At 46.7% G+C, this 14,398-nt stretch overlaps 1 protein-coding gene across 2 annotated transcripts; it reads right to left on the bottom strand.

The window, feature by feature from the left end:
- Nucleotides 1-395: 395 nt before the first annotated feature.
- Nucleotides 396-11,384, bottom strand: SRSF3 (serine and arginine rich splicing factor 3). 2 transcript variants are annotated; one of them, XM_066600015.1, is made up of 8 exons: nt 11,278-11,384; nt 10,939-11,030; nt 6,911-6,962; nt 4,929-5,136; nt 4,475-4,609; nt 2,292-2,330; nt 992-1,078; nt 396-599 (listed from the first exon to the last, which is right to left on the bottom strand). In XM_066600015.1, the coding sequence occupies exons 4-8, from the start codon at nt 5,132-5,134 to the stop codon at nt 572-574; spliced, it is 495 nt and encodes a 164-aa protein (XP_066456112.1). In that variant the 5' UTR covers nt 5,135-5,136; nt 6,911-6,962; nt 10,939-11,030; nt 11,278-11,384; the 3' UTR covers nt 396-571. The 2 variants fall into 2 exon arrangements, with proteins under 2 accessions (XP_066456112.1, XP_066456113.1); XM_066600016.1 differs by having other exon boundaries at nt 11,000-11,030; nt 11,278-11,335.
- Between the last annotated feature and the right edge of the window lie 3,014 nt (nt 11,385-14,398).

Here is a 14,398-nt window from a genome sequence, read left to right as displayed (position 1 = left end):
ATGCAACAGTAAATGCCTACATTCTAGTACATTTCTAAACACTAAAAGGTGCACATAGACACATAGATCAGAGTTTAGCAAAGACAGGAGTGACTGCACAAAAAGGAAACATATCTCCACCTACTCTAGGGAGTTTCCCCCACCACACTGGCATACCCTGTGGAACATGCATGTGCATGGAAGTCTTTGCTACAACTCTGTCATGAATCAGATGGTCACCAAGTAGTGTGTGCGGCAAATGTCACTTTATGAGATATTTGAAGTAGTGGTGTATGAGCAAGACCTGCCTATAGAGGTAATGGTGTTGTACACGGTGCCATTGTTTTTACATTACCAAAATTAAAGCTCAGTAGTGTCCTGTGATTTAGCTTTTGGTCATGAATCAAATAGAAAAGTTACAGTATAAAGTTAGCAGTTTTATTTGCCATCTGTAGGAGACTAACAGAACCACGCTTTTCTTCACTTGTTACAAGACAATACAACACCTAATAAAAAAAAAGGTTTAAAAAGCATGTCAAAAAACAAAAACATCCTTTCCAATGTCATCTGTACAGTGTTGAAGGCATTCATATTATTTTCTCTCATTTGACCTGGATCGGCTGAAAAAAAAAAAAGGCAAAATCAGTTTTACATTGAAAAAAAAACAAACCATTGAGTTCAAAAATGTAATTGAATGCACCTAACCGCTGTCATAGACAACCTCCTGCCGCACACCACGCCATTTTACTAATACAGTTGAACAAAACAGCAAAGTCTAGCGCAGCATTTCTCAAGTCCAGTCCTAACCAGGTCACGTTTTCAGGAGTTCCTTAGTACTGCATTTAATTGAATATTGAGTGCCTCAGAAACTGACACATGTCATCTCTCCATAGGAGGTCCTTAAATCATGACCTGCTAGGTGTACTTGAGGACTGGAGTTAAACATTGGTTTTGTATACAGCTTTCACAATATAAATGCAAATTTACAAATCACAATAAGCGCATACAATACCTTCTTGATCTAGAAAACGAGCGTGATGGCTTATGATTTCTATCTCTGGACAAAGATCGTTCCCTTCTGCGATCTCTAGAGAGGGACCTGAAAGAAAGACACAAATTACGTGATTTAAAGAGAATGTGTTCACACAGACAACTTTGAAAGATTTTGAAACGGATATAAAAAGGAGTTCCTTATAAAAACGTATGCTCATGGCACTTGCTAGTAGACTGGTTAAAAGAACATAAGGAGTGCGGGCAGGCCCTTCATTCTAGTAATCAATGGGAGTTCCAGTGGATGGACATGCACTGATCACATAATGGTACATTGTAGGGCTATGCAATTGAAACTAAGTTAATGAAACCTTCTATATTTTCAAGGGGCCTGCTGATGGTATAAAGCCAGCCCGGCTATCTCTGTTGTGCCCCCCCCCCCCACCTCTTTGCCAAGATGGGATCTTAGGTCTAACTTTGGGCTCTGTATCAAGTGGGCAGTCCTGACAGCTAACTTTATACAGGTAACATTGGACTGCCAATCAAGCTTAAAGTCATCAACTGAGAGGGGGCAGTGGAAACTACCCACTTAACACTTTGGGAGCTGGCCTAAAGAAGATACCATCCGGGGAAGAAAAGTATGTAAAGAAAAGGATAGTTATGGTTGCAGGGTCAGGAAACCAGCTCTGTTGATTATAGAACTAGTTTGCTCCGAGTGTCACTACATTACAGACTTGCTTCCACAGGATACTAAAAGGGGGTAGGTAAAAGTCATTTTGTAATAGGCTCACTGCACCTGGTCTAGATATTTTATTTTCAGTCACATGACTGTCAAAAAAATAAAGAAAAAACTTCCTGGCACGTCTGCATTTGCTACTTCCTCCCCTGCCCATGGCATCAAACATCCTATGAGCAGTGCATGATGGGAGGACGGGAGAAGAAGCTCTGTGCTGTATTGCTCATGTGCAGTTCCGAATCCCAGAAGGTCCTGTCTGCCCGATTTAACAGGATCTCTGGCACTGAGTGAGATTGAGAAGCTGTAGGAGCTGTGAGCTGGGGGAGGAGCTACAACACTCAATAGTAAAGCTCTATGCATACTGGAAGTTGTAGACAATGGTCTGCTACTTGTTTACTGTGGAAGCGATTAATGTAAACAAAGAGGCAGATCAGTGGCTACATTGGATGATGAGGGCCTAGAGTGGCAGATAAAAGGTACAGGTTGGCGCGACTTAGCTGTACCTCCTAGATTTAAGCATTTTTCAGAATTTCAATGTTGTGCCCAGAAAACCCTTTTAAAGCAACTGCAGTACAAAAAGTCTTACCTGCTACGGCTACGTGAAAAGCTTCTGCGCCTTGGTGATCTAACGTAAAAGAATAAAAAGGTATGTCAGCCTTTACTACAGGCCAATGATGGATGTTCCTAAATATACTTAAATGGACCCAAGTAATTTATACCTACGTAAGATAAGCCATCGCTACCACCTAGAAGGACTGAAAGAGAGACTGGAAATGGATTTTGAAACCTAATAGGAAGTCATATCCTCTATAGTGCCCCCTACTCGGCAGCCTGACAGCTCTGAACCTCTTACCCTGAAAACCACTTGTGAACCCAGACTGGCTTCAAGAAATCTTAACTCATGCAACCAGGTGGTCATAGCAAGAAATATACTGTGTGAAGTGTAAGAGTAAAAGAAATAAATTAAAATCAACAAAGTTTAGTTTGTCTGATTTTAAGGGAAACCTTGGTTTCCTTTTGTGAAGTATTAAATAGTCCCATAATTTGTTAGCCAAATTTAAAGATGGGTTAGTATAAAGACCCCAAACATTTAAAGATGATAGACAAATGGAGATGGGCCAGAACAGGCATACACAATCAGCTCCTGTATGGCTCAGGAGCACACGGATTTCTCTATCACCCTTAAACATTTCATAAGTTTCAAGCAATGTAATTTACCTTATAGAGTTTATGCACTGCCAGCCTTAAATTGATAATAGAAAGTTACCTTCTTACAAAAGCTGCTTAAAGTCTCAATAAAACTAGCAGAAAACTCTGTATAAGCAGGAAAAAACTTACTAGTTTTTGGGGTTTCAACAAGCTAGAAATGGTGAGGATGCCGGACAGGTGGCCAAGTAGAATTTGTTGAAAAGGTTTTGCCAGATGTTGCGTTGAATTTAGATGGTTTGCGAAGGGGGATGTTGTGGTTTTTCCTGCTTTTTTTGGTTAGCCGTAGGCTGGCGCTGCAGTTGTTGTGAAGACATTTTGACAAACTTAACAGCCGTGCAGATTGGCCAGTAATGTGTGGGCGCTGCAGGTGGACTGCTGCCAAGTTTTGGTTAAGGTTGGAGAGGAAGGCTGAGTGGACAGCATGCTCGGGAACCAAAGGGCGGTGCAACCTGATGACTGGCCATGCCTGGGTCATGTGATACAACACCAGCCAAGCTGAATGGGGCGCGCTGGTCACATGACGCTGAAAGGGCTAGTTGACTGGCTAATGTAGACCCAGAGGGTGGTGAGAAGAGACATGATGGTGGCTCTGTAACGGGTTTCATTTTTATTAGATGGACCAAAGGCACAAAACAGAAATAAATACAAAAACAAAACAAAAACAAGCCATCAGTATAACCATCTATTTTCTAACAATTAATTTACGGGGCTGCAAAGAATTGAGTCACGGTGCATGTGCTCAGTGACACTCAATACCTTACAGTTCAGTGGAGGAAAGACTATGCACTTTAAAGTTCAATGTGTATTCAATGATGAGAACCATTAATGAGCCTGGACAACTTACAGACGCTGCACACCAATAACTTTCTAAACAATGTCTAGTATGGAAAGGCGTTCCACACTAGTGGTATTCATATGGTATGAAAAGAAAATTGATGTGCATGCGGCTTTTATCCAGGTCAAAATATGCATTGAGGTTCATAATCACTGACCAGTTCCTATTAATTATACAATAAGCAGAACCCAGGTAGTACATGGGTCCTGATACGGGCCATATTTACTAACAGTATAAGAAAAACCAAAGACTGAGACATGCAGCTTAACACCTTGTGTCCCCAATATTCTGCTAATAAAAGCTCATAGCAAAAACATGCATTATTTATAAAAATATTTAAAGTATTCCAGCAGCAAAAAAAAAAAAAAAGAGACACAAGGGTTCTGCTTTGCTAGATTATGCACCTTTAAAATAAGCAACCTTTTCCTTCATCTAATTTCAAGCTATGCAACACTTATCTTAATAGTTAAATGAGCAACTACTTTTTGAATTTTGTAAAAAGGACAAAAAAAATAAAAATCTGCTACCTAGTCAAGAGCCTATCAGTTCTGACATACATGCATAAGGCAAAAAGGTATCTGGCATAAGCAACACTAAAAGGTCTGCACTGCCTCACACATATGCAAAACAAAGTCTACACAACAATATTGTAAATGAAATGATAAGACAACACTAAAATTGTGATTAAACAATTATGTGCAGAGACAACAAAAATGTTACCATACCTGCGCCTTGGAGGGGGGCTCCTCCTACGGTAATCATCCCTAGGTCGTCTATTCCATGAGGGTGGAGGTCCACGATTCCTACTCCTCTTCTCCCCATTGGATAATTCTACTCTAACACGACAGCCACACAAAGTTCTACCAAACGAGACAAAGCATTAATAGTAATCAAGGAGGGAGGGGGAAAGGGGGAGTGGTGAGGAGGGGGAAAGGGGGAGTGGTGAGGAGAGAGAGTATCAAGCGCTTATAATATCCCACTGATTGGACGCATTACTACATTTTATTATTATATGCAAGATGGCGGCAATGTGACATTTCATGCGTCTGTGTGCCAAAGTCCACTTCAAAGCCCATAGAAAGAGACCTTATTTATCAGAAGGAAAGAAAAAGAAAAAGCGACAAATCAGGTTTCTACCAACATATTCTGCATGCAGATCTTTCAATCAAGTACAATTACCGTCCATCTAATTCTCTGACAGCATCTGCAGCATCTCTGGGATCTTCAAATTCAACGAATGCAAAGCCAGGGGGATTCCTGGCCACCCACACACTACGTAAAGGTCCATAGTAGCCAAACGCACGTTCCAACTCAGTCTTGTTACCATTGTTTCCAAGATTCCCAACATAGACTTTGCAGTCCAGGGGACAGGAGTCACGATGCATCGCTGCAGATCAAGAGACAGTGTTAACGGAGTCACCATGTTGTAGTCAAGATACAAGATTTATTTTTCCCTTCAATATTGTAAATAAAAACCTTTGTAAAGATTTTAATTTTTTTATTCCTGCATGCCAAGCGCTTTAAACTTTAGTTTTCCATTGGCACAAGGTGTTTTTTTTTGTGGGTTGAGTTGTAATGTTATAATGCATTCGATAAACTTACATTTCTAAATGGGGGTTTTTGGAGAAAAAAAAAACAAAAACATTTGTGCCTGTGGGGGAGTGACATGTTAACCATTTTGCAGCTCAGCAAAATTTATGGTATACCAGTAGAGATGAGCGAACGTACTCGGATAGGCACTACTCGTCCGAGTAATGTGCCTTATCCGAGTACCGCTGTGCTCGTGCTCAAAGATTCGGGGCGCTCCGCTGCTGACAGGTGAGTCGCAGCGGGGAGCGGGGCAGAGCGGCCGGGAGAGGAGAGAAAGATCTCCCCTCCGTTCCTCCCCGCTCTCCCCTGCAGCTCCCCGCTCCGCAGCGCGTCCCGAATCTTTGAGCACGAGCACAGCGGTACTCGGATAAGGCACATTACTCGGACGAGTAGTGCCTATCCGAGTACGTTCGCTCATCTCTATATACCATATAAAACAACACACACACCATTCCCCCCCCCCCCCCCTCAACATTTCATTTGGTTTTTTTTGTGGCAAGGACACACAAAAAAACCCTGCAATTCTGCATTCTTTTCCCCCTTCAGTCTGCTCTCACACAGGCGGTTTTTACAGTGTTTTAGCGGGCAGTTTAATTGCTGTACTAAGGCTCCATTGATTTCAATGGAGCATCTCAGACAAGTGTTTGAGCGCTGTGTTTCTAACGCTGCCTGTTCTATTTCGGTGTGTTTTAGCAATTTTTAAAGCACCACATCACCCACTGCAATGATGGGGTGTGTTAAAAACGTCGTTTGAAAACACTGTAAAATGCAGCCTTACAGCACTCTCCACTCAGAATGTGATTGACATTTCAGTTACAAATCATACAAATTGTTTAATCAATTTATTTGTACATGAAACTGGAATAGATTTAAAAGAAAAAAAAAGTTTATTTTCCTAGTTCCACAGAGAACTTGAGAACGGTCACGTGCACAATATACTGCAGGACTCAATATGATTTTATCAGCAGCCTACACTGTAAGTAGCATCTATAAGAACTTTTTTTTTGAAAAACCTATTTTCGGCCACAAGAGGTTTGCAGATTATAAATTTTGGCCCCTACCTTCTGCCAAGTTGTGCAAGTGTGAAGTGGGCCCTAAATATCTAATGAGTGGGAGTCTTAGTAGACCAGCAAATCAGCTGTTTGACAGGGCTGCAGCACTCAGATGAGTGTTGAGGCCTCATTGTTTCCTTTACTCTATACATATAATAGCAGTGCTAGGTTTTTTAAGCCTTGATCCATTCAAGTGGGTGGACAACATGATATATAGGTTAGATCAGGTGCTGCCGCTGTGCGTTGTGACATGCATACATCACAGCAATGAGGCTTCCATTGTAAATAGAAGTCTCAATGCAGATGCAAGCACAGCCAAAGCATGCCATTACAAAAGTGCAAACATTTTCCTGAGAATTGAAGAGCTAACCGGCAAATGGCGAGTGCCATTGCACCAGTAACGGGGCTTGTGTAATAGCACCCCAATAAAGCAGAGACGTTGAGCTGGTGGATCGAGGAGTAAAATTGTCATCACTTCTTAACATCTGTATAGCACAATATATGGATGCAATAACGTACCTTCAATGATGGAAAGACTTGGATAAAACAAATACCAGGAAATCCAGTGCACCTATACATCAAAAAGAAGAAGAGTTACAGCTCACTTAATGGGTGTAATAACAGCAAGTCATTTTTGTCCTCTTCAAAGATCCTGCTGGCTCTTAGATCTAGTCATCTTCATATTACACTTCATACACTGTAAGTAACTGCATAACCCTCCAATGTCACTTAAAGGGGTTGTCTCGCAGCAGCAAGTGGGGGTAAGCACTTCTGTATGGCCATATTAATGCACTTTGTAATATACATCGTGCATTAAATATGAGCCATACAGAAGTTATTCACTTACCTGCTCCGTTGCTAGCGTCCTCGTCTCCATGGCTCCGTCTAACTTCAGCGTCTAATCGCCCGATTAGACGCGCTTGCGCAGAAGGGTCTTCTGCCTTCGGCTCGGTTTGGCACAAGCTGCGTTCTGGCTCCGCCCCATCACGTGTGCCGATTCCAGCTTCCTGATTGGCTGGAATCGGCACACGTGACAGGGCGGAGCTACACGATGACGCGTAGAAGGGGGCGGAGCCAGAACACAGCTCGTGCCAGACCGAGCCAAAGGCAGAAGACCCTTCTGCGCAAGCGCGTCTAATCGGGCGATTAGACGCTGAAGTTAGACGGAGCCATGGAGGCGGGGACGCCAGCGCAGGGAAGGTAAGTGAATAACTTCTGTATGGCTCATATTTAATGCACGATGTATATTACAAAGTGCATTAATATGGCCATACAGAAGTGCTTAACCCCACTTGCTGCTGCGAGACAACCCCTTTAATAGGGGGTTTACCCAAATTTTATATAGTTCTGGGCCCAAAACTAGATGAAATAGTCACCGTAGCACTGACAGGCAACATCCCATAAATCTGTCATGTGAGCTGCTAGTGTAGGATATCCCAAATTTATGGGACACCTTAGGTCACATCCCAGTTGGGCCACCCACATGATCGCCACAGCGCTTATAAACAGGAGACCAGAGTAGTGGTGACACAGCAGTGGAAGGTCTTTTTTTTGTCCATTCTATCACCCCAATGCCATCAATAAGGCCGCCTGCACACGAGCAGAAATTCCACAGCGGGATTTCCCATGGAATTTCCGCCGCTGGAAGCCTGCATAGGATTGCGTTAACAAACGCAATGCTGTGCAGACGGCCACGATTTGGCTGCGCGAAATCTCGCGCGGCAAACAAATCGCGGCATGATCTATTTCTGTGCAGGGGAATGTCACTCACCCGCCGCTGGCTCAGGTCTGCGCCGGCTGCCCGGCACATCACAGAGCCGGATCCGCGGGCGAGTACGCGCTTGTCCCTGCAGGCGCTCGGGTTCCGCGCCAAGAATCCTCGCCGCCTATCTGCAGGCGGCCTTACTCAGACAACCCTTTAAAGAGATATTCCAATCTCAGCTTTTCATGGCTAAGATGAAAAACCCCAGGGGCTTCTACCGGTTACTTGCTGTAAATATCTGGGTGCGCCGCCATTTCCATAGCTTTTATGAAAGTGAATAGGAGCTACAGAAACAGTGTTGCACAGTGTGCAATGTAGTTTCTGTAGCTTCCATTCACTTCCATGAGACCTATGGAGACTGCTGCACTAAGCACTCCTCCTGTAGGGTCCGGTCATGCGACCAGTAGTTTCCCTGATCAGCAATAAAAAGACAAGATAGGAATACCCCTTTAATTTCAGCATTTAGGAGGTGCACTTAAAACCTTTAATATGGCACGGGTGGCTTATGAATGGACAAGGGAATAACCTGAAGGGTCACCAGAGGAACAGTTGAATTGCCGACATGTTTTAGCTGTTCGTCCACATATGTTTTTGCTGTTGTAAAAATTAATGGTGGGAAATTTGAGGCCAAACTTTGGATCTCCGCCCCTCATATGCAGTTTGCATGCTGTGGATCCACACATTGATTTAACCCCATGCAGTGCGACTAATCTGTTTGGCCTCCGTGCTGCATGCTTTGTGGAGAGAACAAAAACGCATCAACACAGATAACTGCGGAGTTCCTTCATAGGCAACCAAACTTCACTGCAGAAGACATAATCATGGTGGGCTGTGTACTTCAACAAAATACTTAAGACATTCACCATCTTTTTGCACCCCTTTGAGGACAGCACAAGATAGTGACAGTCACACCGATTACAGTGATGTCTGCTGGGTGGAGTGGGGCAGTAGATTTGGAAAAACTTGCTCTTATCAGTGATAGCACACAGAGGACTACAGGAAGCAGTCCTGGATATCCATGAGCCGAAGGCTAGCTGCAACCTTCCCACTGCCACTGACTGCCTATCACTGTGTATAGACAGAGTTGACACTCATTAACTGGAGGGTGGGTGTGGCCAGCCTGCAGCTCATCAATATGCAGGACTAGTTCTGGATCTGCCTGCATAAATTAAATGCAAGTTTCTCCAAAACTACTGCACAGATCCAGATAGCAGACATCAGTAATCAGTGTGACAAGCACTGCCTTGTGGTTCTCAGGGAGGGCTGAACAAACATGGCGACAGTCTCTAATGACCCGTTTACACAGGGCGATTACCTCTTTCATTAAGTCGAATACGAGCATTTAGTGTAAAACACAAACCACTTGTCGCTCACGGGCCGACTTCTCGGTCAGATTAAAAACAAATCGTGGACCTGTCCTGTGTAAATGCCCCCCTTCACATAGATGGGTTGGGCGGCAGCTCATCTGGACCCACAGCAAAGAACTTTCTCTTCTCTTGCTGAGTAGCTACTGAAGGAAGCTTGCACACCAGCGGTTTCTCCCGTGTGCAGTACATAGTGCGCTGCGTGCCAACGGGTATGTTATCTTGGCATGTATGTGTGTAATCCGCACCAAGATCACGCAGGCTGTGTTCTTTTTGTGCACCGAGAGGCACCGTTGAGTGTAATGTAAGGTTAGTGACCACAAGACCCACCCGTGTAATATGCTGTAAAACCGCTGGCATGAGCACATAATGCGCTTTTACACGCAACTCATGGCGGTGTCCGAGTTTAGGGGGCTAAATTATTTGCTTGCTAAATCGCTCCCATTCACTAGACTTGCGAACCAGAAAACCAAACCGTGACTTTCATGATGGTTGGCCGCGGTTACACTGGATGATTGTCGTTCACACGCCAACAACCCAGCAATGTTAATTACGTTTTAACGGTAAGCGTTCCGTCTAAACATCACGTAGTAACAGCAGCCGGCTGGAGCCCCACAGCGCCCACTAGTGTCCCTGTTACACGGGCCGCCAGTCGTCTCGGGCTTCTCGCTCAGCACTGCCCCTTCTATGCGAGGAGCTGAGCGGGGTGCGTTTACACGCAAGAAGCCAACGATACGCTTTTTTGCATAACTGAGTAAAAATGGTTAGATATAAGCGGGCCGCTCCTCCACCGCAGTCACCGCTCCATCCCACCCGGCACCTGCTAATGCTACCCCTGTGGAAACTGCGCTGCACAAGGTGCCTCCACACCGGCAGAACAACCGGGGGCAGCAGAGGGGATCCCCAGCCGAACACTACGTCTGAGGACAGAAGCCACGACCACACCGGCCATAAGGCTGGGATCACACGGGACAGAACTGCCGCAGAATGCCCACACGGAAATACTGCCTGCGGCCCCTAATCCCGGGGTCGGCCAAAGTGGACGAGATTTCGTAAAAACCTTATCCACACACCGCGGCCAGTCCGTGCGCAAATGGGAAACAGCGTGTCAGTTCTTTTTCATTTCCGCAGCGGCCTCTCCTATGGGGAGCAATAGCCACAGGGGAATGCCGACGGTAAAACACGCGGCGGCACCGATCTCACGACCCGCGGCGGCACCGATCTCACGCTTTCTCAGTGCGGCCAAGCCACAAGATTTCCGTCCCATAAGACCCCAGCCTAATGGGGGCCGCCGGGCGGAGAGTCACCTCACGCAGCGTTACTCCTTCCGGGGAGGGGAGTGTAATACAGACTGCGCCTATACGGGACAGAAGAGCAATAACACGCCCAACATGTAGGGCTCATGTGAAGCAGTGACTTACCTCTCCCACACGAGCAGACCACACGGGGATGGGAAGCCGGTAAGTGCCCCTACAGACTCACCTCCTGCTCGCCGACACGTCCGGGTGATGTCCTGGAAGATACAGTTAGTGTCGTCAGCCACCATTTAACACCCGGCCCCATTCATCCCGGCACCACGCCTCCACAAAGGGAAGCCATTACGGCCGTTCCCGCTCACGCAATCAGACAAAATGGCGCCAGCTCTTTGTCTCCGTCTGTCCGCAAACAGGTAACACGACAACACCTGCTGCGTCGTAGCGAGCAGCGAAGGAGCGCCGAGAACACGGCCGGGGAGCGCGCAGTACCGCGCCGCCACTTACCTCAGCGGGCCGGGCAGCCGCACACGTCGTATCCGCTCGGAGACAGGCACAAAATGGCTCACACTCCTGAGGAGGCTATGCCTCTTGCAGACCGCGACCAACGTGACCTGCGAGGAGCCAATCAGGACGGAGACTGGGAGGTAGCCACGCCCAGGCCGCGCTGAGCGGGAAGGAGGAGGGGAGGGTGCGCCGCCTTTGTTCGGGTCTGTGGAGGGAATGTGTGACCAAGATGGCGGCGGGGGGTGTGGTGTATGCACTCGGCGGGCCGCTGTGAGCGCGGGATACTCGGGGCTACACGGCTGTACAAAGCCGTGGCAGTAATGACGGCCTCAGCAGTTCTCAGGCCTGTTGTAGCACTATATCCGTGGGGGCTCCGTTAGTGGCCGCTTTCTGTCTGACAGACGGGTGCGTCAGTGCCGCTGGGGTGGCGTCACCCGCACTGTAGCCCATCGTGAGGTGATCTTCACGGAAGTCTACAAAGGGGTTAATGATTTTACGCTTTTTAGTGATTTCCCACGTGTGGCAGCAGCTCGTCGGCCGCAGTAAGCCATGGCGTCGTGTATTGGGGTATACAACTAATTACCTGGGAGATCCGAGTCCTGGGGCGCAGACGCTTGGGGTTCCTTCACGCAGGCGGATGTGCGCGGCGTATAGCGCCCGCTGCTCTCGGATGGTCCGCTCACACAGGGCTGGGGTCACACGGGCGGAATGGCTGCAGCCTTTCTGCACGGACGTTCCGCTCGCAGCTTTTTATCCCGGGATAAAGCAGCAAAGTGGACGACATTTGCAAAAACCCCATCCGCATGTTGTGGCCGCGCAGAAACTGACACAATGACCTAATTAATGACCTGCCGGTTATATTTTTTCCGGGCATGCAGATCGCACATGTGGTAAACACCTGCAGCATGCTACATTTTCTGCAGTTTCCCCGCATGGACGGCTTCCATTGAAGTCAATGGAAGCCATCCGATCTGTGGCACTGGCGCAGCTGACACTGTGTCCGTGCCACGGATTGTGGAAGCAGAAGTGTAAATAAAAAACAAGACTATTGCGCCTGTGCACTGACCGGCACTTCGCACTCATCTGCAGTAAAAAAAAAAAAAGAATACACAGGGTCGCTGGCCGCGGTCAGGGTTGGATTCCGCCGCGGCTCCCGTATACAGAAGCGATCAGCCTGCAGATGTAAGGCCTAAAACTTTAGCTTTTTAAAGTTTCTATTACCCCTCACTAGAGATGAGCGAGCCTTGCCCTTAGCGAGTACCTGCCCACTCGAGAGAAAAGGTTCGGCTGCCGGCGCAGGTGACAGGTGAGTTGCGGCAGTGAGGGGGAGGAGAGAGATCTCCCCTCTGTTCCTCCTCGCTCTCCCCCGCCGTTGGCAGCCAAACCTTTTCTCTCGAGCGGGCAGGTACTCGCCTAGGGCAAGGCTCGCTTGAGCAATTGCCCTTAGCGAGTATGGTCACTCATCACTACCCTCACCGATGAAACTTCTTACCTGAGGCCTTCAGAGATATCCCCTGACAATATCCCCTCCACGGACCTTCTCCATCTTCTAAGCATGCACCCGATGGCGGACGCATGCACAGAAGTTGAGTACATTTAAAATCTCCTTGCTCCTGGGCCTGGAGCAGTGTCTGGGCCCCAACATGTGATTGATATTATCCAATTGATAACTTCCTTCATGTAAAAGTTTAAAAAAAAAACAACCCACAGGTGACAAAATCGCCAGAGATCTGTGCATTGCGAGACGCACAAATATGAACCCCAGTCTTTTGATGGGGTCATACACATGAGCGCTACTTTCCTGCATGGCACTGCGATGCTATGCGAGAAATAAATCGCAGCACGCTTTATCTTGCGTGCTCTCGCATTGCAGTGCCCATTGTTTACAATGGGGCCGGCAGCAGCATCGCACCACGTGCTAGGTGCACACACTGCAAGGTCTTACATTGAAAACTGTTGGAGAAACTGCGATACTCTGCCGCGGCTGACAGCCATGCCAGGGGATTCCAGCATTCCTGAAGTGATGCAAGGCTGTTTTGCTATGAAAACTCCTCGCACCCAGAGGGTTTTCACATGGAAGGCGAGCATCACGGCCCCATATCACACTCGCTTGTGTGAGGTTAGCCTTAGGACCTGGGTGCAGAATTGTCAGAGACATCCCAGAGATTAGTGAAGAACGCCTGGGTTCATTTTTCTTCTTGTTCAATTTCTTTCTGTCTGGTCTTATATGTCCATTAAAAAACAAATCTAAAATGACGCGTTGGAGGTATAGTGCATAGCAGGGCTTTGTTCCAGCAGTTCTGGTGGCAATATCAAAACTGCGTTGGAGGCAGAAATACATTCTGGCAGTGATGACTCTAGTTCTACCGTTAGCCCTATGGTGGTTGAAGTAGTTGTTGGATTGTCCGACTACTGCGATGCCTTTTGCAATGTGGGATTCTTTTCAGGGGGTCAATTTTTTTTTTACTGCACAAGTTATTGTTATTTATTGGTTATTTATTCAGTTGTGCCCTAAAAGCCAAAGGGTATTCCCTCCATTAGAGGCCTGGCCATGTGTCCAGTAAGCAGATTAGGGCCACAATAGGTATTTCTGAGCACAGGACAAACAACGTTATCCACTTTGAGGTGCAAGTCTTCATTCATATTTGTGCTGTGCAAGAAAAAACTGAAAAAGACACAATTGCCTAAAAATAAAAATCATAATTTTTTTCCTTCTGTTTTGCTTAGATTTATTCAAAAACTGTGAGCTCAAAATACACAGTACACACTTAGATGACTTCATTAAGGGGTCTAGTTTTCAAAATAGGGGCATTTGTGGGAGATCTCCATCGTTTTGGTAGCTCAAGGGCTCTACAAATGGGCAGTGGAGCCTAAAACACCTTCAAGCAAAATGTCTGTTCTGAAAGCCACCGACTGCTCTTTTTGTTTTGGGCCCCCATTGTGCATACAGACTTAGGCTGGATTCACCCGAAAGTATAGCGGCTCGGTTTTCATGCCCAGCCGATATATGTCGTCCTCATCTGCAGGGGGGGAGGATGGAAGAGCCAGGAGCAGGAACTGAGCTCCCGCCCCCCCTCTCTGCCTCCTCTCAGCCTCTCTGCACTATTTGCAATGAAAGGAG

The sequence above is a fragment of the Eleutherodactylus coqui genome, chromosome 4 (assembly GCF_035609145.1).
Source record: "Eleutherodactylus coqui strain aEleCoq1 chromosome 4, aEleCoq1.hap1, whole genome shotgun sequence".
Taxonomy (NCBI): Eukaryota; Metazoa; Chordata; class Amphibia; order Anura; family Eleutherodactylidae; genus Eleutherodactylus; species Eleutherodactylus coqui.
Note: the sequence above shows the minus strand (reverse complement) of the source record. Positions and strands in the feature narration are given on the sequence as shown.

What these genes read in the sequence shown, in the direction of transcription:
- SRSF3 (XM_066600015.1), bottom strand. Translation starts at nt 5,134, where the DNA reads ATGCATCGTGACTCCTGTCCCCTGGACTGCAAAGTCTATGTTGGGAAT. An exon ending in AGCCCCCCTCCAAGGCGCAG is followed by an intron (nt 2,331 to 4,474) that starts GTATGGTAACAT and finishes CTTTTACGTTAG; the next exon opens with ATCACCAAGGCGCAGAAGCT. An exon ending in TCGTTTTCTAGATCAAGAAG is followed by an intron (nt 600 to 991) that starts GTATTGTATGCG and finishes TTTTTTTTTCAG; the next exon opens with CCGATCCAGGTCAAATGAGA.